At 45.4% G+C, this 27183-nt stretch overlaps 1 protein-coding gene across 1 annotated transcript in view; it reads right to left on the reverse strand.

The window, feature by feature from the left end:
• ABCA12 (ATP binding cassette subfamily A member 12) overlaps positions 1-27183 on the reverse strand; it is an 80359-nt gene that overhangs the window by 50140 nt on the left and 3036 nt on the right. The window contains exons 2-10 of the mRNA XM_063162653.1: positions 25971-26064; positions 13776-13923; positions 11443-11531; positions 10329-10438; positions 9426-9611; positions 8437-8615; positions 5500-5612; positions 4353-4449; positions 100-4224 (exon numbers count right to left, since the gene is read on the reverse strand). Coding sequence (XP_063018723.1) covers positions 100-4224; positions 4353-4449; positions 5500-5612; positions 8437-8615; positions 9426-9611; positions 10329-10438; positions 11443-11531; positions 13776-13923; positions 25971-26064 — 5141 coding nt within the window. The remainder of the gene's footprint in view (positions 1-99; positions 4225-4352; positions 4450-5499; positions 5613-8436; positions 8616-9425; positions 9612-10328; positions 10439-11442; positions 11532-13775; positions 13924-25970; positions 26065-27183) is intronic.

A 27183-nucleotide genomic window follows, 5' to 3' on the forward strand; every position in this document is an offset into this window, starting at 1 on the left:
GTTGTTCCACTGGAAGAAAATTCCACACTTCTCATGCTGGAATGAGAATGGTGGTCACAACCCACGTGTGGAATTACAATTCCCAAATCCCAAACTCACTGTGTGATCAAGCTGGCTGGGGACAGAGTGTGGTCACTCAGAGTCCAAGGCAGGGTCTTGTTGTAAAGGGTTTCTGCCACAACAGTGAAGTGATGAGCAACGACATCAATCACAGTGTCAAAACTGGTTTGGTTGGAGAGAGGAGGTGAACTGGAACTCATACTGAATTCATTTAGCAGGCCAGGGATGTTCAGCGCCTTGAGAATGTAGAAGGTGGCTTCTGTGATTTCTAGAGCTGACAGATCACTGGCAGAGTCACTTGCCACTGCTTCCAAGAGCCTTGCAAGGGAAGCTCCTTCAGCTGGGTTCCTTTTGGTGCTGAGGAAGCTGTCAAACACATCCCAGACACTTGTGTAGTAGCTGCCTATGGTGAGGCTCTGCTGGAGCCTCTGCAGCAGGCTGTGGAGCTCATCCTGTGCCACACTGGAGAGCAAGGTCAGGTTATCCCAGCCTGTGGCACTGCCAGAGGAATTCAGGGAGCTCAGCACTGTTTCATTCAGCAGGGCAGGGAGGAGCACGTTCAGAAGCTGGGATGGGGACACATCCCCCACCTCCTGGGCTGGGATGGGGCACGAGGCATCACCCTGCACCAGCCCCTCCGTGGCTGCACTCAGAGCTCTCACCTTCTCCTGCAGCCACGAGTTTCCCAGCCCAGAGACAAGGTCTAACTTGGAGAGGAAACTCAGGGACAAACGCAGAGCTCGGCTGAGGCACGACAGCTCCTTGGCAAAGCTCTCCCTGCTGTTGTTGTAGGCAGCAGCAAACTCTGGGGACAGCTGCAGGTTGTTTATGGCCAGCTGGAACAGCCTGGTAAAGGTCTCATTGCTCCCTGTCCCACCCTCCATGCCCAAGGAATGCAAGAGGGGCTTGCAGGGGCTCCTGCCTGAGGACTCCCTTAGAGTGGCATTTTCAAACAGCACCTCAAGGCCCATGTCAAGCAGATGCTCAAAGGAGCAGTTCTGGAGTGTCCTGAAGCCATTGCTGCTGGGCTCAAGGAAAGGATCCAAGGCTGATCTCAAGAACTCCCAAACTTTTGCCTGTAGTGAGGAATTGTGCTGTGAGGGAGACTGGCTGAACTCCTGCAGCAGCAAATTTGAGAAATTATAGACAGAGTCCATTTTTTCCTCCAATGTTTTGTTTAAGTTGGTGTCATGTAGGACTTTCATTCCTGCTCCCCACATTTCCATCAGTCTCTGAGTATGGTTACTGTAAGAATCAAGTAACAGGCTGAGAGATTCAAGCTCTCTGATGTTATACCTTTCCTGCAGACCTTTCAAAGTTAAGATACCTCTCTGCATGGCCTGCAAGTATGTGGAGATGTTGTTTCCCCTGGAGTCATCTTCACCATACAGCTCAAATATGGAAGATGCAAAGTTTAGCAGCTGCTTCAGTTCCTCACTGAAAGGAAGGCTGGAGTCATTTTCCAGTGTATTTAGCAGATTTTGCAGCATGTCCAGAAGTGACTGGGCAGTGAGACTGTCTGGATTACTCCAGTTCAAGGATTGCAGACCTTCAGCAATGTGCCAGAAAGCATCAAGTTCGTTTGCCTGCCCTCCAGAAGGGAGCTTCTGCATTAGCTTAGACAAAGAAGAGATCAGCAGATAATGATCACTGGTATTCACCTTTGCCATGGCACCAAGAAGTTTCTCAAGGGACAAAAGGTGTTCTGCAAAATTTTCAAAAGTTTCAGGGGTCAACAAGAAGTCAGAAAATAATGATGACACTTTTTCATTTGTGCTGAGGTAATTTTCAATGTCTTCGAGCGAGACTGCATCGAGTGCAAGCATTTTGATAACCTCCCATGCATTAAAATGAGTCCTGTTTAAAATTATCTCGTTCCAAATCACTGCAGCCATAGTCAGAACATCTTGATTTTCTTTTCCATAGGGATTAGAGTAGAACAGTCCCTCACCACCCTCTTCATACAGAGGAAGTATTTCTTGAAACATTCTTTCCAAGTCCAGTGTGTTGTCTGTGGCAGAAGCTGAACTGAAAAGGAGTTTTAATGAACTGTACAAATCACTCAGATCTGAGGATTCCATCGCTTCAGTAGAATTCTGAAAGATCTGATGCACCAATGCTTTTCCAGGAGCCACTCCAAAGTCCACAAGGATTAGAGCTTTCTTCATCATTTGCAGGAGCTCCACATATTCACCCACTTGTGTGAGGCTCCATTTGGAGGTGAGCAGGCTGCCAGTGGCGTGCCACAGCCGGGAGAAGTGTCCCCACTCGGGCTGCCTGGAGGCAGCTCTGCCCACCTGCAGCAGCTCATAGAGGCTGCTGTTCCTCATGGAAGCAGCTGCTGGCAGGAGGGAGAACACAGGCAGCCCATCCCAGGCTGCTGAGCTGCCAGAGGAATTCAGGGAGCTCAGCGCTGTTTCATTCAGCAGGGCAGGGAGGAGCACGTTCAGAAGCTGGGATGGGGACACATCCCCCACGTCCTGGGCTGGGATGGGGCACGAGGCATCACCCTGCACCAGCCCCTCCGTGGCTGCACTCAGAGCTCTCACCTTCTCCTGCAGCCACGAGCTTCCCAGCCCAGAGACAAGGTCTAACTTGGAGAGGAAACTCAGGGACAAACGCAGAGCTCGGCTGAGGCACGACAGCTCCTTGGCAAAGCTCTCCCTGCTGTTGTTGTAGGCAGCAGCAAACTCTGGGGACAGCTGCAGGTTGTTTATGGCCAGCTGGAACAGCCTGGTAAAGGTCTCATTGCTCCCTGTCCCACCCTCCATGCCCAAGGAATGCAAGAGGGGCTTGCAGGGGCTCCTGCCTGAGGACTCCCTTAGAGTGGCATTTTCAAACAGCACCTCAAGGCCCATGTCAAGCAGATGCTCAAAGGAGCAGTTCTGGAGTGTCCTGAAGCCATTGCTGCTGGGCTCAAGGAAAGGATCCAAGGCTGATCTCAAGAACTCCCAAATTCTTGCCTGTAGTGAGGAATTGTGCTGCGAGGGAGACTGGCTGAACTCCTGCAGTAGAAGATGTGTTAAATTATAGATGGGTTTAATTATGTCTTCACTGGAATCTTCACTGGCACTTGTATAATGAAGGATTTTCATTCCTGTTCTCAGAAGTTCAGACAAGCTCTCCAAGGTTTTATTGTTAAAATTAAAGAAAAGATCTATAGATTTTAATGCACTGACATTATAATTCAGCTGTAAGTCTTTTAAGATGTTCAACGTCTTCTGGATGGCTTGAGTGACCTGTGAGATATTGGCCACTCCAGAGCTTTCCCCAAACTCTTTAAACACAGCTGTTATGAGCTCTGACAGCTGATCCAGCTCCTCACTGAAGACACCACTTGATTTATTACTCAGCTTTTGCAAATGGCTGTTTAGCACCTCCAAGAACTGCCCATAGGCGACAATGGCTGTGTTATTCCACTTCATGGATCTCAGCTTCTCCCCAATGCGCCAGTAGACGTTCAGCTCATCCCACCAGGCCTCCCCCATGGACTTCTCTACGGCCCTCATCAGCTCAAACACAGGCAGCAGGAGGTACTGATAGCCTACATTTGTGCCCATCATTCTAAAAAACATCTCCTCGAGAGCTAGGAGCTGCTCTGGGAAGTTTCTGTAGGAGTCAGGCTCAAGCAGATCATCAGAAAACACAGATGGTATTTCTTCCAATCCACTCAAACCGTCTCTGAGACCTTCCAGAAGTGATGGCATGCTTGTGGAGAGCAACATTTTGAGAGCATCCTCAGTTTTCAATGCACTAAAATTGGAATTACTTAGGAGAGCTGGATTCCAAAGCTTTGTAGCTAATTTTAAAGCCCTCTGAATTTCTTTCCAGTGGGTCATTGTATTGAAAATGGAAGTCTCATTAAAGTCACTCTGTAATTGCAGTGATGTGAAGTTATAGATTTCATCAATTATTTCCTTATTATATGGTTCCTTTAATTTATAATCATGGTGTGGATTCATTCCCAGTTCAAGAAATGCATACAATTTCTGTAATGTTTCATTCTTCAAATTTCTGAATAGATTTAAGCTTTTTAATTCACTTCTATTCATTTTTTCCTCAAAGCCTTTTAAATGTTGTAGATGCTTTTGTATGGCTTCTAAATCATCTGAATTAATGGACCTCTTGGAGAGCTTTCCACCAATCTCTGGTGACTTTATTTTTCTGGAGGGGAACAAAAAAGTGTTTTAGTGAATATGAAATCAATGCAAGTGGAAATGTAAGGTGATTTAGAGCAAAGATCATAGATTTGAATTACACTGTTAGTAATATCCCTTTAGCTAATGTCTCACCTTAGAACTTCCTCCAATTCAGATACTAAAGTGTGATTGTCTCTCCAGTGAACAAAGGAATTACAAATAGATCTGGTCACCCAACTTCTTTCTTTATCTACAACAAAAATGTGAAAAGAATATTAGTAAAGATCACATAATTCTGGAACATGAAAGGTGCTATAATGGCAAATCTATTCAGGACAATATGCACATATGAAGTCAGGCTCCTACCACAAGCCACAATAACCTGGTTACAAATCTGAGTTTTCTTTTGGGGTGTAACTCTTCTTGGCCTTTCAAGGGAAGTGAGGATGGCATCCTAGAAGTGCCTTTCTGTGCTGAAATAATTCAGGAACAATTCAATGCTCCTGTGATCTGGATGCTGACAGAGGTCTCCTCCTGCTTTAGGGGCACTTTGCTGTCAGTAATGCAGAGTAAGGTGGCCAAGGATTTATTATGGTTTCTTTCCCTTCATTTAGGGTTGCTTTTTTACTGCTCACATATAAGCTCTGTCTGCAGCATCATTCATGTCCCCCACAGCCATTTACACTCATCTTGATATCCCCATGTGCCCAATCCTCTCACCAGCCACTTTCCATGTTTTCCCTTCTTGCACACCTCATCTTTCTTCTTACCCACCTCAACTCCCACAATCTGCATGAAACAAGTAGAGAAGGGACAGCAATCCCCATCTGTCCCTTGTAGCATTTAGTTCCTCTCCCTTGCCTGTTCCCAGATCCCCAGTGAGAGGGGGATCTCTCTGCTGAAGGGACAGGGATTTGAAGGAATGGCTCATCAGGATGTAAACAGCTCATTGTGCTGCCCCTGCCTTGCTGCACCAAGCTGAGTTAGAGCCCACAACTAGAGGCAGATTTTGACATCACCCCCCAAAAAAAGCAAATCAAAGTGAACCATTACTGCTCCCCATTTACACTGAGGCTACAAACTCATGTTAATTCATTGTCTACTGACAAGCCCAAGCCTTTTTTACTTTTCCATTTGAAATGAGGCATTTTATTTGCATTTGTAAAAAGCTGAAGGAAGAAGCCATTACGCTGAGCCCTGAACAGTGTGCAATCTGTATGTTTACTCATTAGCCTGCAGTTTGCTTCTCCTCAGCACCACAGGTTTTCAGCAGAGATATGACTCGATGGAGAAGTCTTACCTTGCTCCAAGCAGTTCAGGGGAAGTGGAGAATCTGTAACCTCATTCTGAACAGTTTTGAATCTATCATCGCTCACCAGAGATGCAGAGACATTCTGAGCTCCCAGCACAACACTGAAGGAGGGGGGGAAAAGGAAAATAAATTGTGGTTACAGGTTTATATGCTCTAATAGGAAACAGCTGGAATACAGCCTATCATTCTTAAAATGTCTGACAGACAAGACATCACCTCTATTTTTAGTGATTTGTTTGATGATGCACAAGATACAAACACCAGGGAAAGCCATGGTGGTATATCAGCCCAAACACTCGTGTGGCACCCATTAGGTGCACTTTTTCAGAGTTATGTAAAATCTACAGGCCACTAAAATCCAGAAAACACCCAGGTGACACAGCAGCCATGTGATTCACTGCTGCAGGGGAATTCCCTCCTAAAAATCCCCAAGAACCAAGGAGACAAGGCTCCAGGGAGAGCAGGGATCCCAGGGGGGAAAACATCTGGAGGAATGAAGGAAGAAGTGATCACAAATAACTGGTACCATTTCCAATTCTCCTTCTTTCCTTTTTCATGCTGTAATATCCAGGCTGTCAGGGAAGCAAGGAATGTTTTCCAGGCTTAGGAAGGAACAAGCTGATAATCAGGCATATTGTATCACAGAGGAACTACTTTAAAGGACTGCCTGCTCAGGTGTGCAGGTTACTGAAAACTTCACTGTGATTTTTAGTCCCTTCTTCTTCTCCTGTATAAAGAGCAGCCTTCACAGTAGCTGTGGGGTCACTGAAATGCACCATTCCTCTCTCACCTGCCTCAGGTTGTGCAGGTGACACACAAAGATCTCAGTGGCATGAATAAATACATACTGATCTGTGGGAACAGGCTGCTACTGAGAGCAGAGCACTGGGGATCTCTTCTCTCCTAATTTAACATAATGTCTCCATGCAGGCTTCCCGGGCTTGGTGCTCATCATTTTCATTCTGCAGATGTGCTTGGAAGAGTCTTAGAGGGGAAGAAACCCAGTTACAAATGACATATTTAGCTGAGCAATGGCAGAGCCAAGGAGGAGGCAGGCACAGACTTGCCAAAAATGGATGCACATCACACAGATCAGAAGGCAGCAAACATGGAAACAAGTGTTGTTGCTGCCCTTTAATTTCAGTCTTGCAGGGTTTCTGCAGACTTTGGCTGTGGAGAAAAAGCTCAGCTTATATGCTTAGCTGAAAAACTATCTTTCAGCAACAAACAGGAACATTTGTGAAATCAGTCTGCAAACGAGGTTTTTGTGGGCAATAAAATTTGCTGCTAAACTTTCTATAGGATTCATGACTTGGAAGTTACTGTTTCACACTGGTGGTGTTTATCACTCGGTTCATACAGATGCAACAATGAGCAAAAGTTCTTCTATACCTTCATATTTCAACCACAAAAAAAAAATCCCTGTACAGCACTTTTTTAGGAGTTCAGTCCTGCCTGAGTAAGAGACGTGGGCAGGCTGGCTAAGATGTGCTTTTGTAAGCATCATTAAAAGTACTATTTGTGCAATCTCTTTGCAATAACTCTTTACTCATGCATTTACAGTGCCAGATGCCAGGCATAAAAGCACTGCACAGCTCTGGTGATGAAATTCTATGTGCCTCTTTGTTGTGCCTATGATAACTTCCCCCAGCTCTGCAGCTGGAGAGCAAAGCAGGGCAGCACAGTAAATATTAATTCTCCCTGGGCACTCCAACAGGGCTGGTTCATAGGCTGGGTTCTGCAAGCCAGTAAATGCAACCAAATGTAATACTCCTGTGACTGAAACAGCAGCATGAACAAAATGCTTCTGAATAAAATTACAATTCTTGCCACACTGCTGCTGACTCCTTTAAGGATAAGGACATTACAGCTTACACATGGGTCTCACAATGCAGCATGGAAAATTACCTTGATATTAAATGTACAGGTTTCTGAGTGCCTCAGCAACACTCCAGTGATCAAAAGTGAGTCCCTCTAAGCCTGGGTGCAATCAAAGCTTCTACAACTTCTTTTGGCATCTTAACCCAACTGCTCATGTATGCAAGATAAAAACAAAAAGCAGTCTGAAGACACTCAATTTCTTGGTGTCCTCCATGTACTGTAACAAGCAGGATCAGTCACACATCCAGAAGATGGTTTGGAAGACGGTCCCTTAATCTTGAGTAACTTGTGTCTTCTGGAGATCAGGGAGAGTTAAGCCAAACTACAGCCCAGGAAAGGGATTTCAAGGCTAAGCCCATTTTAGAAATTTGTATTGCCCTAGGTGCAAACTGCATCAAATATTTCAGTACAGTTAAATAATGCAGTTAAGCCAGCTCTGTTTTCATATAACCCCTGAGCAAGTGCATAACTGGCACTCTCTTCTTCAAGTCAGATGTGTTAAAGCCCATATGGTAGAAAACCAGGTTCCCTCTCTTCTCTGCTTTCTTGGGACCAGTCTTGAAGGATTAACCCAGCAGTAGATTAGGAAATCAGTTTTAAAAACCAACATTCTTGCTCTCCTTCAAGTGCTTGAGGTGTTCCAAAGCAAGCTGAACTTGGCTCTGTGCTTTTCTGGAAAGAAGCAGCTGGCTGCTTTCTTCATCCAGCCAGGAGGGTTTTTCTTCCACCAAAGGCAGTGCCTGTGACTCACCAGCTTTTCTATGTGCACAAGGGCATGACAGTGCCTCTGAGCAGGCTGGGAGAAAACTCAAGAGTTTATATCAAGTTCCCATTAAAAGAATGACACAAGAGTCACTGAAAAACAACACACTGCTCACAGTCCACAGACACCTTTAGAGATGCATTAGCATGGAGCTGCATCATTCCCCAAACAAATCATGCTTTTAAGGTAACACCTTTCTTTCAAGAAAGATGATGCCCTTAGAGGTCAGTACACAAGCCCAGCAGCTTTCAGTGCTTCTCCTGCCATTTTCTCTGTTTTACCTGCTTGGATTCTGAAGGAAATCAATGATGTCTCGCAGCTGCATGTTGTCCTGAAACACATCTGGGGCCAGCAAAAGCAGGTGCCACAGGGAGGTGTCATTCTGCACTTGGGAGATGAGTGTCAGAAATGAGACCATTTCATTGACAAAAGTCTCCTGGTACTCTGGGTTGTGCTGCACCTTAACAAACAAAAATGTAAGGAATTATTTAAGAACCAGAAGAAATTATTTATTAACCAGAAGTCTTGCTTCAGGGGGGTACTTCTATGTTTTTTAGCTGGAACTGCACGTGCATGCAAGCTTGCAAACAATACATTCAAAGGACAGGTAATAACTGAGAGTGTGACTGTGTTTTACCTTCACACCCCAGGCTGTACAATAAATTCTCTGCTCAGACAAGCCCTACAATTCACAATGTCCTAAAGAGTCCAAAGACTAGGAATATAAGAAAATTAATATCAATTCTAACCTTGGCTAAGAAAAAAAAAAAAGAAGAAGGCTTTATCTTTAAAGGATTAATTTGCTTTAATTATATTGCTTTCCCAGAGACAAGTACTGCTTCAATCATGAATTGCTGGATCAGATGCAGAAGTCACTGGATGAAGTGATACTGCTGAGGTAATACACAATTAAATTTATTGCCTTCCTAAGGTTTAAACACTCTTATTTACACCACATCCTCATGCTGTTCTACTGACCTGCAAAGAAAGAGGAGAAGCAAGGCCCAGGCGTGGTGAGAACCCTTGGTAGCCATGAGCTGATGGCTGGATGACCCTTGCCTTTCCAAGCCATGTTCTCAGCTTGGAGGTGTCTGGGTTAACCCCATTCACAAGAATTCACTCATCCTCACTGTGCCCCACTTGCCCTTGGGCACAGAGATGAGCAACTCCTGCCCACGAGGGGCCGCGTTGTAGCTCCAAACCCTGCCTGACGTGTCTGAACTGCCACAGCTCCCAGCTGCAGCCCCCAGGGAAGGTCCCAGGCACTCACCTGGGACAGCTGGGTCCTGAACTCCTGGGCAAAGGCCTCCAGAAGCGAGGAGTTGGTGAAGCAGAAGGTGTGGTGGATGTTGGCTGCCATGCTCCCTCCCGTGGCACCAGGATGTGCCAGGTACCGCGACAGGAGCTGGCACAGCAGGGCCCTGAGGCTCCCTGCAGTGGAGTGTTGGGGCTGCCTCTGGAAGAACAAAAAACATTCAGGGGGGCTGTGAAGCAATATTGTGTTTGGGGTGGTGCTAAATGCAGCGATGAAACTTATTTAAGGGATAGCAGTAAATGAAAAACACTGTGGTTACAGCATAGACAGAATTCTAACAGCTGAACAGTTTCACTAAAACCCCTCAAGTTCCTCATCTATTACAAAGAGAAATTGTGTGCTTAAGTGTTTGTAGGCCTTGACACCAAACCACAAAAGCAGTGTCCACTAAATTGTAACAAATTTCTATTACAAAGCAATAGATTCTATAAATATGAAATACCTATACAATAAACACACAGTGCCTCTGATGCCACTGCAGGACTAGCATGGGCAAATAAATATTTGAATGTCAAAGCCTCTGACATCATATTTTTAATTTCATAAGAAAGAAAATATACTGCAAATACCTTAACTCACACAAGTTCTGAACAAAGTATCTCAGAGTATTTATATATATTTAGTATTTCATGATATTATGTCTCAAGGTTTGCCTGGTTTCTGCCTAGAGGATAAAAAACTCACCACAAAGCTTAAAAATCCACCCACAATCACTGTGTTTCCCAAATAAAGCTCATTCACATAATAAGGGAGATCCTAAAGCAATAAAAGCTGTGTCTTGGTTCTTTGAGCTTCTAATTCTTTAAATATGAGAATACACAATGTTCATACTCAGCTATTATGCAAATACAGACTTACCTTCCCAAAATTGAAGATCTTGTTGAACGTGTGGGTGCTGGAAGTCAAGTTGGATGGTGATGAAACATTCTGAAGGTTTTTCTCTCCATGAGATACCAAATCCCCAAACGCTGCAACAACAGTTTGAAACACTGTATTTCACTTACAGCTTTTCAAACCTCTTTGCTCCATAAAAGCAGGACACAGGACAGCTACCTACAGCTTTGGGTGCATTAGCAAACTGTTTCCAAAGGTACAGCCAATGGCTACCTGTAAGTACTTTAGGGTTTTTCCTGATATAATGAAATTCTGGATGACACTGTAACTTGTTATATGGGGCCACGACCTATCATTTTAAATTTTACTTTTAAATAAAATGTAGAACTGAGTTCCTCCCTGACCATCAGCATGAGTCAATAGTTCCCATAACTGTTCATTGATTTGTTTTTCCCCTCCCCACGCCTCTGCACTTGGTCCCCTTTGCATTCTGCTTTTTTCTGTCTGTGCACCACAGAGGGTGCTGGCAGGAATGCTAATTGCAACAGTGAATGGCTGGAGCAGAACAGGCAAATGCAAATCTGTAATCATTCATTTCATCGTGAGCTCCCTGCAGAAAGGACTATCCATCACGATGGCTTGCAGATTGTACCAGCCATTACCATCAATAAATAATAATTGTAATGATTTTATGGAAACTTTCAGGCTGAAAGTTCCTTCAGGAAAGAGAATCACATCAGAGGAGAACATCACCAACAATAAATATCCACTCTGGCACAGAAGACAACTTATTTGCTGGATAACTGTGGATAAAAACCTGTTTGAAAAAACAATCATAAGCTGTTTATGGAGAATTTGTGGGTAGTGAAAGGGCAATATTCCATAAACAGCCAGGTCTCTAATTAATGTCCAATCAATCCGTGATCTTGCATTGCTCCTGTGAAACACAACCATTTAATCCTGGTTTCTTGGCCAAATTCCAAAGTCCTCTCTACAGCTACTTGTACTTGTCCCCAAGAATTTACACTAATGTCGTGGCCATTGTCATGTGCCTCTATGAAACACATAAATCATTTCAGCAGTGCTCTAAGAACTGCAGCTCTGTCCAGAGATCTTCAAAAGAGCAGTGAGAACCTACCCAGTGAAGCACTCCTGCTTTCAGGAACCTCTGCACTCCATGGCCATGGCTGCCTGTGCTTGGCTACACTGGATGAGCTCCTGCGCTTGCTGGGAGGAAAAAGAAAAGGAAAAAAAAGGAAAAAAAAGAAGAGACAACTGTAACAACTGCAAGAATTTCTTATAATTAATTTACTGCTTTAACTCAGAATGTGTCTGTGGCTGGATTTCATGGCAGGTGTGTTGAAATCTGGGTTATGCAAAAGCCTGGTTCCTTCTGGAGGCCTGGCACGTCTCTTGGGGAAGCAAAAGTCCAGAACTCCATGGCTATAAAGTGTGTGGCCTTACCAAGAAATCCTTCCAGACAACAGGACCTTACTCATCCTTCCCAAACATTCCACTACAGGAGAAAAGGCTGCTGAGCTTGGTTTTTGGACTTGGTTCTCTTTCATTAAGGGAAATTTCAAGCAACCTTACCATGCACACCTTGGTAAATGCCTCTAAGGAACAGAATCAAAGGGGAGAACCTTGCCCATCTTCCCTGCTGACCTCTGGTTATACATAGTTTTAGGGCAAGTTATAAAACAGCTTAACAAGAGCTTCAGTGAGTTGCACAATGGGAGGGAGAGGAGAAAACCAGCCTGGATTAGCTGAATATTACAAAACAACAGATCCAGGTAGTGAAGGGCCACGGCTCAAACACTTTGTGACAACCTCACCAATGAGGATCCTGCACCCCTGAGGCAGAGCTGCACCTATTCATCTGGAGCTTTCCCCTTCCCAAGGAATCTTTTCCTGAGGTTTTAGACTCTGCTGCATCCTGCTAGTTTTGGTGTGGCTACTTAATAGTTGGTGTTTTTCCTTGCAGAACACACCAACACATTCCTCACCTTGCTGACCATGCAAGGGGAGGAATGGCCACATATCTATAATGATACTTCCCACACACAATCTCAAGCATCAAAAGCTGTCAAGATGCTTGTTAATAACTCATGTTCTTGATATAAAATTTGGCCAATTCCTTTGGTTTTCATTTGGCAGGAAAAGCCACTTACTTCCTAAACAGCTTTTCAGAAACCAAAAGCAGAAAGCAAGGAGGATTTGCAGCTATTCAAACCCATGGAAGATCTCCAGCCTTGGCACTAGAAGCTCCCATTTCTTCATTTCAATACCCCAAATGAACCATTGTTTAACATGCCCAGGAAAAAACAATGACACTGAGGAACAGAGCTGTGAATCCAGGCATCCAGTCTCCATGTGCTTTGCCTTCCCTTCTCTCTTCTGCTGCATGACCTTGAATTCAATTAGGATTCACCTCGTGCAACTTCAGTTGCCCACATCCTTAATCATCCTTCCCACCCATGGAGAGATTCTGACCACTGAATTGGCCTAAGAAATGACTCCCTCTGCCTTAGGGAGGATCTTTAAGGAGCTCCAACCTCAGGACTGCCTGATGGTGGGCCCATTTTAGCTCTTCAGAATCTCAACCTCTCGCCAGGGGGGATTTGAGACTCTGACTATGGAGCAGCCTCCCACCTAAAAGCAAAGATGAGCAACCAGGGCCACTGTGAGATGCTCAGATTTTTAGCTCTCCATTAACCAGCCAGGCCTCAGCATGGGCATGTCCCCCAGGGGTCTGTCAGAACTGGGCAGCCAAGGTGTAGAAACCACCTGGTTGGCAAGCCTCAAGGCAAATCCTGTTTGACTTCAACTGGAACATCAAGAAGTTGAAATGGTCCCACTGAACATTTCCATTTCAGCAAATGGACATTCCAATAAAACACGCCCAGCCAGCTCCATGCTGCAAATCTCTGGCTTTCATGGGCAAAAAATGTTTCTGCATTTTCATGTGTTTCCCAACATGTTTGATGGCCTGCAGAGAGGACACCCATTCTGGAGGATGTGCTCAAACAGCAGCTGCTCCAGAACTAACATCCAAACTTCCAGCCAAAGTATCCTGAACTGATCCCTCTCAGTGGCAGATCAACATTCTGGGCTGCTCTGGGTGCAAGTCTTATCACTGATCTGACCCACAGCCATGCAAAACCATGTTCCTTTGCTTTGATCTGGGTGAGCTGAAGAGTTTTTCTCAGGGAGCAAAATTCCCTTCAGTAGAAGATTCAAGCCTGAATCAGTGGACACATTACTGAGAGCTGTCCCTAATGTGATTATTTCTGAAGTGTCCAGTTGCAGCTGATATTCTAAGTGTCAGCCATCTCTTAGAACAGGTAGTTGAGGCATATCTGTTGTGGACAAATTTGTACATACACACAGACATGCATGGATGCTCCCTCCCCCTCAAAACAGACTTTGTTTTACACCTCCTAACACCAGGAAATATTCAGATTCCCTTACAGTCTGAGGGGTGAGATGTCATTAAGTCTTGGCAGCAGATCTTCTGGTGTGTATGGTGTGCCCTTACACCTGGCATCGGAATCACACAGCACCGTCTGCAGGAACGGGAAGAAGCCTGCACTGGGAAGGTTTCGGGGTGCAAGGTAACCTGGAGGGAGAAAGAGAGACAAAATGCCATTATGATGATGAGGACGTGCACTTTTTGGCCATATGTTTCTGTCAGGATGTGCTATTTTCCCTTCCTAAACAGCAGGAGAGATTCTCAGTTCCACTGAGGCTCCTTTCACTGACTCCACCCTGGCAGTATCATCTGCCAAATCCCACTACAAGCACCTCCTCAACACTGACAAAGCTATCACAGGCTGTTTAATCACAGAATGGTTTGACTTGGAAGAAACCTTGAAGGTAGCTCAGTTCCAACATGCCTTCCATGGGCAGGGACATGTCCCACCAGACCCAGTTGCTCAGGCTCCCAGTTAGTAGGAAGAAGAGCCAAGATATTTGTTCATAGGATACCTGCTGATCCTGAAACAACTGCACATTCCCTCCCTTCTCTCCCAAATCCAACAACAGGAAAAAAATGACAAAAATCCACTTAGATTAAGGTATTCTAATTGTGTCTTTTAAAAAATAAAATAAAGTGAAAGCAGGCACATGACCAGAGTAACCTGAAGCACCCATGAGAACATGTTCTCCAAGACTTGTGGGATTGTTTTCTACACAAAGCCACGATCTTCATTTCCAAGCCAGGAAATCAAATGCATTGCCAAATACTGCACCCACTGCTGCTGTTAAAACAGGGCTTTGCCTCTGCTTTTACCACAGGCAGGGGCAATGGATCCAGGACCAACAAACATCCTTTGCCTTTTGAGCAGAGCTGCCCCAGGAAGGCAGAGGAGCCATCCATCACCACCACCCCCCGTGCATCCTCCCAGCTCAGAGCAGCTCCAGCACCATCTGCCTGGTGAGCTGGGATGCTGGCAGGCAGTGCTGAGGGATGGGATGTGTGTCCCTGTGTCCATTTCTCCAGCCACAGAGGGGTCCTGAGCAATGAGACACTCTGGGAGTGTTGGATGTGCCTCTTGCCCCGTGCTGCTCGCTGCCAGCCCGCAGAGTTCATGGCTGCTCTTCCTCTCGCAGACAAACGCTCTCATAAATCTCCAAACTCTTTTGCTGGATCACAGCAACATATTATTTAAAATAATCATTTGGAAAATTACCTGGCAAAGGACATTGCTATTATTCCTCCTATGGAAAGGAGCCAGATTTGCTGAAGGCCTGCGGGCAGGCTTGTGGTAATTGATTACCTTGCTCTTTAGTCTTCAAAGATGACCTGAGACTCTCTCTCAGGCACAGCTTTATCTCTCACCCCTCCAGCAAGGACACAGAACTACATTTGCACAACATTTACTCATTATAGCAGTGGTCAAACCCCAGATGCTCCCAGAGGGCTTAGCAGGGGTAGGTGGATTCCAGGGCTGTTGGTCTCCTTGATGGAGAGTGGATTTTCCTGAGCTTTCCTCAGCACATTTGGTTGCTGCATTTTTCTGTCAGAACACAAGAGCTCATGGTTTAGCAAGGAGGTCCCATTGCTTTGGCCAAAACAGCAACCAGCATAGAGGCCCCTGAGACCTGCAGAGGTACAGGCACCCACTTTGATGGTGGTGTGATTCTCAGTGGAGAGTTAGGAGTACAAGAGAAAATTAAAGAACATGAAGAAGGCTCCCTGCTGTGGGGAGCTTCCCCCAACAATCCCTGCATCCCTCAAGCCACCTCAGGAATTACACCCCTCCCTCCCTCTCTCCCTCAGGAGTTACACAGCTGGCTGAACCAGCTCTCAGTAATCTCAGAGCACCAAGGGCAGCAAAAGAGCTCCCTTATCCCTCCAGGCAGAACTTCTGCTGTTGGGGCCACAGGACCAAGCATCCACCACTCTAAAGGTGTTGCAGGGTAATTAATCTGCTGTCCATGAGGGAAACTTTAGAGCAGGGCACTTTAATCTGGAAGCATCCTTGTGTGAATATCCCTGTCATGTCTGCAGTGTTTGCCCTTTGGGATCACCAATTACAGCCCTGCCCAGCGTTCTGCACACATGGGCACCTTCCTCTCATCTCCCACACCCTCATTGCCATGCAGGGCATTGACTTGCACACCAATCCAAAAATGCACACCACAGACCTCATTGGATCAGTGTCCCTCCCAAAATGAAGCTTCAAAGATGTGGGAAGCCATGGGGCCTGGGATGGAGGGCATAGCCACAAGGATGTGTAGGAGCTCCACCCTTCAGTGCCCTCCACACCTACCCACATCCACACAGCTCATGTCTCTTAGCAGACCAGGAGCAGCCAAAGCTGTGGAACTCCCCAGGGTAAAGCTGAAAGGGGAACACAAGGATGGGTCTGGAGAGCACTGGTCTTCTCCAGAGACATGCCAGATGTTTACAGAGGTGATAAAGCAAGAGATCCTGATGCATCCAGATCAGAGGAAGACCCTTCCTTGAGGTACATTTACAGCAATAACAAATTCTAGAATTATGAACTATGGGAGGAATTTGGAAGAATTTAGAGCATAGGTAGTGTCAGTGTGTGGGTTTTGAAGGCAAGAGAATTTTTTCATGCCCAAGCAGTGGTGAACCAACCCTAAATGGACTCAAAGAATTGGACTCAAAGGTGACACACTTTGAACTAAGTGGGCAATTAAACAATCAGCTGCTCTATCACAGTGTTTAGCATCAGAACACAGCAATGGTATTGTACGAAAGGTTCTTTTTCTTTTGAAACAGCAGCCCCAGATACAAAGAGCCAGGAATTTGTGACCTGAAGTTTGGAAGTGCTGCCACTGGTGGTGGTGCCCAATGCCTGTGAAGACACTGCTGGCTCATGAGGCTGAGGCACTCGGTGAGGCTCTGCCAGCTCTCAGCAGATGCTGAGCAGTTTGCTGGCAGCTGGATGCAGCCATGGGTCTCCTGATCCATTCCTGAGTCACAAACCAGTGTTACCCCACGATGCTCCTGGCACAGGAGCAGTGGCAGTGCCAGGGAGGACTCCTCTGGAAGAGGCCTGGGCTCTGACAGCAGTTGGAGAATTAATGAAGTTTTTTGAGAAAGACCATGACGCAGAAAAACCCAAAATGTCTGGGCCAGATTCCCATGTGGTGTGAGTTAGACCCAAGCTGGTTTCCAGCCCTGCTTCCTGCAAAGGACTTTACTGATGCCAAGGTGAGCCATGAGATTTATACTATCTCCCTGCTCCTTCCTCCTGCCCTCCATCCCCTTGAGGATGAGAAGATGTGACCCCACAGAGCCACAGGGGCTGTCCTGCCCACCCAGATGAATTTCCCCCCTTGCCCTGAGTTTGCAATACCTCTCTGAAGGGTTCCAGGTTCCACCTCCTCTCCTTTGTTCCTGCCTTTGATGTGCAGGTTCTTTCTCCTCCCTTTGCACCTGCTGCTCTTCGACTCCTTTGTGATTTTTATGCTCTCTGCTCTTTATGATCATGAACCCGATGTGATCAGATTGCAGTGCTGATTTTTGATTTATTAAATAAGGAGGTGGAAGTGGAAGGTCTGTGGCTGAGCAAAACCAGCTTGCCCAGTCTTAATGAGCATGGAAGTGGATTGTGTCTGCTCTGGGCTGGTGTTACTGCAGAGCCAAATTCCCAGGGCCAGATGAGTTCCCTGCTGGCCCTGCAACCCCTGCATGGATGGCCAGGGAGGAAGCTGCTCCAGGAGATCTCCATACTGAGTTTATCCAGCACACCACCTAAGCACCAGCTAGCAAATGTGACAGGAGGAGAGTTGTGCCTGCTCTGTAAAATTTAAAGGACAGTCTTTCCATGGTGATAGTTTCCCTGAAGGGTAACACCCCCACTAGAAACTTTTGCTGTATTTCTACTGTTGGAAATCCCTTTGTTTTCCACAGGCACCTCCTTCTCCCACTCAAAGCTATGGCAATGCCCTATCCAAGCCCCAGCTTTATGATCCCTCATCACACACTAGAGTAGATCCACAACACATAACAAAAAATTTTTTTCAATCCTCCTACTGCCTTTAGCTTTAAACCTCCTAATTTGCTAAAACTCCAATTTCCCTTGAAGGGTTCCATTATCAGTGCCCATGAGTTCAGGGGGAGAGATCACTGCACCCCCTGCTGCCACATGTCTGAGCTGAGAGATCACCCTCTCACACTTCTGGCCAAATTGACACATCTACAACCAAAATCCAAGCCCAGATGTGTATCCTGATAGCAAAGCCTGACTCTGGCTCTGCCAGCAGCAGAATCCCAAGTGCAGAGGTTTTCACTGTGTGTTCAGACAGAGAGTTTTGGTTTCCTGTCCCCACTGAGAGAAGGGCTCAGGAACTGAAGGACAGAGGCTTCCCAAAGGGCAGAGGAGGCCGAGGGCTCAGAGCTGCATGGGCTGGTTCTCCCTGTTCTGTAGCATCTAACCACATCTCCAAGAGCTGGAAAGAAACAAGGCATGCAGAACAGTAACAACAAACATAAGATACCAATTAATGCATGCATGCCACTGGTAATTCTAGCTTTTCCCCATTTGCTCTCATGCAGAATAAGAAAAGAAAATTAATTTCTCCTATTTTTCTGAATGTTGTAAATTCCAGCACACTTCCCCTCAACAGGAGCAAAACATTTTGTTTTCTTCAGGTAAAGGTGCTTGGTATGAGAAATGTCAGGGTGGTTCTAAATGTCATACAAAAGGGATGACAATGACTATTTCACTGTGGTCTAGAAGATTAATTGAAGCTGACCCAAATGTTTAAACCTAAATGGACTGTGTTTCACGTGGCCACATTGATTTTGCTGCTTCCACTGCTCTGAGGTTTGTGGTATTTGCATTATAGCTGAGTCCAGCCATTTGCTGATCCAGCCAGGAATTCAGCAGATCAGCACCATGACCACAGCAGCCCCCAGCTGAGTTTTTCTGGTTTCTACCCACCTCCAGTTTAGGGTTTTATCACCACTACTTGGGCATGAAAAAAATTCAATTGCCTTCAAAATGCACACATTTTGACACTACCTGTGCTCTAAGTCCTTCCAGATTCCTCCCATAGTTCATAAAAAATTCATATAAATCTAAACTCTGGTGAAATGGAGGCACTAATGAGCTAATGGTTTCATTAGGAAGTATTGTGTTTAATTGAAAATGCATTCAATCATTGCCAAATCATACAAGGCAACAACATAACTGGGACTTTTCAGCTAGGGAAAAAGTAGCCAAAAAATGGTTTGGTAAGAAATGAATAAAGTTGGGAATCAGTGAGTAAAAGGGTGAAAAAATGGTCACTCCTCATAACACAGGGACACCAAAATACAGTGAGATCAGGGCATAACCAGCAAACAGGACTGAAAACAGATTTTTGTAACAAATATCAAAACATTGTAGAACTTACTGCCATGGGATAAAGCAGACATTGATTTCAAAAGAATTAGACAAATTCACAAAAATAGATTTGTCAGCAGCTACTAAAATGACCACATGGATCAAACCCCTTCAGCTGCTGGCTGAAGAAAGCTTAAACCTTTCAGGATTTTTGTAGTGGAGGGAGCACTCTGTGCTGTGTTCCTACACACCCCTGAGCAGTGGGGTCTAACCCAGAGCAGCAAAAGATCCCAAACTGTTTATCAGCTGTGATCCATATTTATCTCAAGAGTCACAAAAGCTCCTAGTGAGAATATGTCCTGCTCTGGTCACCTCCTCCCAACTTCCTGTGCCAAATGTTTGGCTGTGTTTGTGCACACACAACCTCCTGGCTTCCCCTCTAGTCTTTCTCATTGTCACACAGCATCACTTTAAATTTTAATTTCTGCTTTTTTTCAACAGCCAAAATGACAAAAGTGCCTGTTTCATGACATGACAAAGATCCTGCTTCCCTCCAACCACATGCAACTGTCCATTTCCAGCTTTGTTCACATCTATTTATCAGTAACAACTGAAGCTGCCTATTTTTATTTTTTTTATTGTACAAAGCTTTATGCTAATGCTAGGACTTTGAATCGCTCTCCAAAAACTAAACTAAATCATCAAATCTATGGGATGGGATTAATTTTTAAGCAGGGCACTCTTTATACATGAATACTCAGTTGGTTCATGCCTTACCTATTAAAACAGAATCTTTAATTGCCCTGGCACTTCTATTGCTGTGACATTTCCATGCAATTTTTTTTCTAATATCTAATCTGACCCTCCCCTGGCACAACTGAAGGCCATTACCTCTCATCTTTTCACTTGAGACATGGCAGAACAGACTGATCCCCACCTCATACAGCCTCCTTTTGCATCTCCTGATTTTTGAAATGGAAGCACAGCAGGGCCCCAGATAAATCCATCCAAGCCTTGCATTTTTTTTAATCTTTACAGCCACAGGACCCTTGTTTTCTCATGATGTCCTGCCCAGGACACTGCAATCAAAGCAGCAGACAACTCACAGCCACACTCCTCCCTCTCTCTGTGGCCTCCATGGAAGAAACATTTCATTTTGTTGCCCAATTCTTCCCCCAAGCACTTCAGGCTCTGCAATGAGACCAACCCAGAGCAGACACAATCCACTTCCATGCTCATTAAGACTGGGCAAGCTGGTTTTGCTCAGCCACAGACCTTCCACTTCCACCTCCTTATTTAATAAATTAAAAATCAGAGCTGCAATCTGATCACATCAGGTTCATGATCATAAAGAGCAGAGAGCATAAAAATCACAAAGGAGTCAAAGAGCAGCAGGTGTAGAGGGAGGAGAAAGGACTTCCAAACCAAAGGCAGGAACAAAGGAGAGGAGGTGGAACCTGGAACCCTTCAGAGAGGTATTGCAAACCCAGGGCAAGGTGGGGAAATGACAGAGGTGAGGGCAGAGCTGAGGAGGCTCACAGTGCTAGCAAGGGATGCTCCACTGCCTGAAGCACAAACACACCAGGAGAAAGCAGTACCTGCACACAAGCCCTTTTCCTAGAGGGCTCTTTGAAAGCAATATTTAATGCAGACAAGGCTAACCTGGTCTTGTAACACAGCTAAGATGATCTTGTCTGTATGAGCCCTACCCAAACAGGACCTAAGATGAGAGTCAGGACATTTCCCAGCAAGAAACTGGAACCTAAAAACTGAAATCCATATCTAGACTCTTGCAAAAACACCTGCACAGAAAGTGTGTTTAACCAACCAACATCTTTCAATGCTGAGTGCCTCCAGAGCCCAGGTTTAGATTCTTTAAGCAAAAGTGACCTCCTTCCCAGAAACACAGGCACCAACAACTGCTAATTCCAGTCTAAGCCAAGCTGCTCAGCACCTCTGGAAAAATACCTGTGCCCTTTTAGATCCCAGAGCCTGGACTGAGATGTTTCAGGAAGTCAATTAGAATTAAATGATCACCCCAAGGCCCTGCTCAATGAGGAAGGAAAAATCACAGTGGGAAGTCAGGAGTTCCCAGCTCCAGCCCTGAACATCCTTCAGTCACACCCCAGAAGGCAGAAGAGTCTGTGGGAAGAAAGGGAAGTGTGGAGATTTAAGACAAGGGAGGCATTACAAACATCCCAGTGCTCTCTTTAAGCAGCTGATCTCCAAGCCAAGGGGAAAATCAGGTACTATATGGCTGGGCACTGCTTCTGCATGCAAGGAAAGCAGTGTAGATGTCTATTCCAGCAAATATGGGGTTAATTAATATAATCCATACCCTCTTCAGGTCTGGTTTAATGAAACAGAGGGTTACAAGGCAGTCTGCTCCCCAGCAGAACAGAATGAAACAAAACATTCACACCAGAGCAAGAGACTTGCTGAGGTATTTCCCTCATCACTGCAGACTCCATCAGATACAAAAATCTGATGTGCAGAAAGGGGAGGAAAGACTGACAGAAAAGAAGGGGAGGAAAGACTGACAGAAAAGAAGGGGAGGAAAATGAAGCAGTGTAAAGGAACACAAGGAGAGGGGCTGCTCCACCACAGGCAAGTGGTGAAGGAGAGCCTGCAGTCTGCTGTGTGCAGAATAGGCTGAACCCTGGGGGTGGATTATGACTTGCATAAATATCCATGACTTATCCAAATGAATGGAGTGGCCTGTGCAGCTGAGCCATCATCCCAACTCCCTGTAATTAGCATGGGAACCTATTAATTTTTCCACATTACTGGGAAAAGAGATGAACACAGGTGCCTCCAACTAAGAGGCAAATTCCTATAAAGTACAGCATATTTTCTGAGTTTTCTCACCTCCACGTGAGATACCTCCTAAGGCATCAGAGAGTTCTGATTTTTCCTGCCAGTTTTGGACCTGTTCAAAGGTCCAATGGGAATGGGATGCAGCTCAGAGGCAGAGCCTATCCTGGGCCTTCCTTCTCCCAGGAGCACTGGAGCCAAGAATGAGAGCAGACTCTGCTCCTTCATAGCTCTGGCTCTAAGCTAGACCCAAAGAATTGTGCTTGTACTGACCAGATAACCAATTGTGATGATATTCCCCCAGAATATTGGCTGCACAGAGCAGCCTCGTGGAGGACTGTGCTGCTGAGTGAATCTCTGAGTGAATGCAATGCACCCTTGCAGGCATCTCCACAACACTGGGGAAATCTTGGGGGGAAATTCTGGGCAGAGGTGAAGGGTAGAAAGTGCTTCACTGGGAAAAGCTCTGCCAAGGAATTCCCTGGCAGAATTTGGTGGGTTTAAGAGCAGACCCAAGAGCACAGCTGCTTTTCATGAAGAACTGTCTGTGCATGAGGCGTGGGTTTGACAGCACCACAGGAGCAGACCCGGGGTCTAACAGGGGCGAGGTTTGCCCCACATCCTCCCCACAGCTCAGGGTTCTGTAACCACACCCAGGAGAGCTCCTGCCGGGAATTCTGACGAGGTTCAACTTAGAGCAGGGAGAGGAGGCCAGCAGGAAAGGAAGGAATCGGGCGGGGAGGGTGTGACAGGGTGTCACAGCTCGTTAAAGCAAGCAGCGTAATTGGGCTCCTCTGCAGACTGAGTGGGCTGAGCCCTGAGGGACAGATTGTATCTCGCACACAATTCCCATACCTTGCTAAAACCTGCAGGATGGAAAGGGATTTGTGTCCCTGCTCTAGAAAACAGGTGACACAGGCACAAAAGTCTGGGAGATACCATCAAACCCGGTGGCTTTCACCTGCAGGATCCAGTCCAGAGTTTCCTATTCCACACATACACATCCCAATGTGTCCTAGCAAAGACAACGGCTGGAATAAAAGGGTCAGAAGTCACAACTGCAATGTGAATAGTAAGCTGGATGGGGATTTTGTTTGTAAGACTCTGGGATCATCACAGAAACTGGGTATGCAGACAGTGAAATCTCTTTTTCATTTCTCCTGACAACAATCTCTGCTGACCTGGAAACACATCATCAAACAGAATCCCTGAATAAAGAAGAGAGATAGGGTTTTTTTTACCTCCTAGATACAGGATGCTTTAGTTGTGAAGAAAATTATTTATCAGGCCTCAGCTCCTTGTTTCCCTCAGTTCTTAGCTCTCCTATGAGCAGCTCTGGAGTGGTGACATTTATTTGGCATGTCATTTCCCTCTGAAGCTCAGCCTGGCACAAGCTCCCTTTGCATTAAGTGCTACACAATATAATTCAGCACAAGCAACTTGCTCCTGCAGGAAACCCTTGCCATTTGTTCACCTTGACTGATATTTGCCAGGTAATTTCTCTACATAATCCTCCATCTATTCAATGTGTATTAGCTGCCCTTCAGAAGAAATTACTGTCTTCAATTTGAGCTGCTTTAATTGAAAAAAAATTAATAGATTTCATGATATTTCTGTGGCCCTGAATACACAAGATAAGGTTACAGAGTGGGATTTTCTGTGGGGTTATCTCTAAGGCTCCAAACATCAGCATCTGAGTAGCCTATTCCATCTCTGTGCCATTGATTCTGTGCTTCCTGACTTTTGTCTACCTGTAATAATCTCTTGACAGCAGAACTGGAAACAATTTCTTGTCACTACTTAACAATTCTGTCTTAAGGCAGGCACTGGAACTCAGCATAAGGTGAATTTTATGAATAAAATGAATAAAATCCCCTCCTGTAATAGTTTTCCTAGATGTGTCCACCCCCGCCTGCTTTTCTATCAAAAAGGAAAGTTCCCAAGTGATTTATCTTTTGCTTTTCAAGCAAAAAGTTTGATACATTTTTTTCCAGTTGTCAAAAAAAAAAAAAAAAAGTGTAATTGTCAAGCAACTGTTCTTATTTAACTATAGTAGGAGCAGAAACTGGCTGTTTGATGCTCTGGTTAGCATCCTTGTTATTCCCTCAGGATTCTTAGATGGTCTCTGAACATCTGGATCACAAGAACACACCAAAACCATTATTTTCCAGCAAAAAACCTCTCTTGCAATTGAGAGTTCCTATCATCCACTTCTAAGAGAGACAGACTCCTACTCACACACTTACTGAGAGTTGCACTGAAATAAAATTAATCTGCACAAGGAAAGGGAACTCATCCAAAGACACTGCCCAACTTTCCCCTCTCCTGCAAAGCACAACTGCTGGTGCTACTTGCAGGTCATGAGATTATTGCTGTTAATTCATTAAGGCAGACATGTGATCATGCAGAGTAAAAATGCTGCAAATAAATATAGCTTCAAACTGATAACCATGTCAAATAAAAGAATAAATATTTCCCCATCCAGATGGCTCCCTTGACATCCAACTTATCTGATTTATTGGGACAGGTAATACAACTGGTGGGGCAGTGTGGGAGGTCTGCCATTTCCACACTTGGCAAAATCCAGGGTTTTCACAAAGCTCAACATGTCCTGTCTTGCCTGCTCCAACTTGTTCCAGGGAATTTGGGAGAACTTGGAATATATACCATGCCTAAAGATGTCTTTTGCTGACAGCAGATGGGCTTGGGGTTCAAAAATTATCCCAATATTTCAAGAATGTTCTTTCCCATTAAAGAATACTTTCAGGAAGAACTTGCCTACATCCCTGCCTATGGAAGGAGGTACACAATGCTTCAGAGGGATTAGGCTGTAACAAGGACTCTCTGCTACAAGGACAATCCTAATTGCATGCCTGATACTTGTCACAGTGTGCTCCTGCCTCACACCTCACAGAGGAAGAGGAGTTTCTAAGCAGAGAATCACACCAGGGTGAACATCCCAGTGTTGAGAGGCAGATCCCTCCCAGCCACATCCCACACATGGCACAGCTACAAACACTGGGAGACAAATGCTTGTCTCCTCTGCTGCCAGCCACTGTCTCCTGTCCTCCTGCATCAGTCTCCCTGCCCCAAATACAAACCTCCAACCTTGCCCATGCCAGGGCTTTGCTCCTGCAGCCCCATGTGGGTCACCCATGATGGTGTCTCTGCCATCAACCAGGTGCTGAAAAGCTTTAAGGTCCCTTCCAAGCCAAACCATTCCATGGCTTTATCATTTGATTCAACTCAAAGCTAACACTGTGAAAGGAAAACAGGCTCCCAACTGGATGAAGAGCTCCTTGCTCTGCTTTACTTCATGAACAAAAGTGCCCAGGGCTGGGACATGCCTCTGGTGGTGGTAAGGACTCACTGCTCAGCAGAAGTGCTTTAGAGCAGACCCAAGAGCATCCCTGCTCTGAAATGGACACTTCCTGACCCAAGGAGAGAGGCCTGCAAGCAGAACCAGCTTGTGCAAACCCATTTGACCCCCAACAACTCCTGAGCCACCCTAGGAGCTGCTGTTTTTATTACAAGGGGCTCACATGCACCATCAGGTCCCAGGAGCCAAGCAAGCTATCCCTCTTCAGCTGAGCCTTAGCAGTGAGATACTTTAATGTGCACATTTTGCCTGTGGCATGCACAAGGTAAAACCTTTCATGTTTGCCACCTCACCTGCATAATCACACTTGCAGCCTCTGCCCTCACTCATTTTACTGAGTAAGCTCTCCCCCCAGCTGCCCTCTTCTCCCTCAGTTTATCCTGGAAATTTATATTGCAGTATCCAAATAAATCTTGATGAGACAGTTCTTTAAGGTTGTTTTCTAATTATAAAGCTAATTTGGAAAAAAAAAAAAAACAACCACGAGCAAAAACAACCTCAGAGGAGCACACACATTTTATTTACAGCATGATGCATCCCAGGAAATCTCCACTGGAAACTACACGGAGCCAAATTTGTAAAAGTAACAAAACACATCAAATGAACACATCAGGCACTGAAATGAGAGCCAAACCCCACAGACATAAAAACAAACCAGTTACTTACAGTTCTGCTGTGGCTCTGGAGGGAATTTGAGACGGATAATGGCCAAGATTATGAAAACAACCACGGGCCAGGAAATTAAAACAAACGACCATACCTATAAAAGAGCAATGAAAATAAATCGGTTACGTTTGTGGCATTGATGCCACCCAGAGCCTGTCTGGAATGCACAAGCAGGGCCCTAAGTGAGTTATGGGGTGCATTGTAAATCACACCTGTCCTGGCATGCATACAATTAAAATCCAAGCATTATCTGTTCAGGAAGAAAAACTACTGAAGATTTTAAGAGCAAATAACAAGGCTGAGAGCAGCACAGGGTTTCAGTTTGGCTGGTAATTATGGGGGACTGTGTTTACCCAGCTTTGAGACACTGCTATGTCACAGTAAAGGCATGCTGGGAAGCACCAGCCAGAAGATAAAGCAGCTGCAGAGTGAAAGCTTGGTTTCACTTTCAGTGAAATGATGGATAAATACAACTTCAATTGACCTACACCCCAAAATTGAAGTGTTTGACAAGCCTACAGCAGTTTTCCCCCCCCAAAAAAATTTAGCTGTTTTTCACAAGCAGTGGGTCCTCATGGTAGAGCTGGAAGGAAGGATTTGCACAGTGGTCATCCACAAGATGTGGAGCTCAAGCATGGCAGAGGAAGGGGTTTATGGAGTTGTGCAACCTGCCTACAGAACACACATCTTCAAGAACAAAACCCTTATAAGAACTTCTGACCCCAGCAGCCCAAATCTCTGCCACCTTTCCCTCTCCAGACTGTAGCAATCCATACACATGAGCTGAAATGATTCTCAGAATGGTTTTGGTTAAAGGAACCTTAAAGCTGATACAGTCCCACCCTTTGCCATGGGCAGGGACACCTTCCACTACCCCAGGGTGCCCCAAACCCATCCAACCTGGCACTGGACACTGCCAGGGATCCAGGGGCAGCCACAGCTTCTCTGTGCCAGGGCCTCATCTCCCTCACAGGGAAGACTTTCTTCCATATATCTAACTTAAGGTGGAAGAGAAATAATGTAATATTGCCCTAATGGACATGAACATGTATAGCACTCTTGCCTCTGACATGAGGGTTGCCCCTTTCAATGGACAAGAATTAAGAAAACACTGGAATTAATCATCTAGTCTAGTAAACCAATCTAGGGAGGATGCCCAAAATCTTTGAGTTTTGTGAGCTAGGAAATTGTAATTATTCAAATAATCCCTTGG

This window comes from Melospiza melodia, chromosome 8, assembly GCF_035770615.1.
Source record: "Melospiza melodia melodia isolate bMelMel2 chromosome 8, bMelMel2.pri, whole genome shotgun sequence".
In the NCBI taxonomy this organism is placed as follows: Eukaryota; Metazoa; Chordata; class Aves; order Passeriformes; family Passerellidae; genus Melospiza; species Melospiza melodia.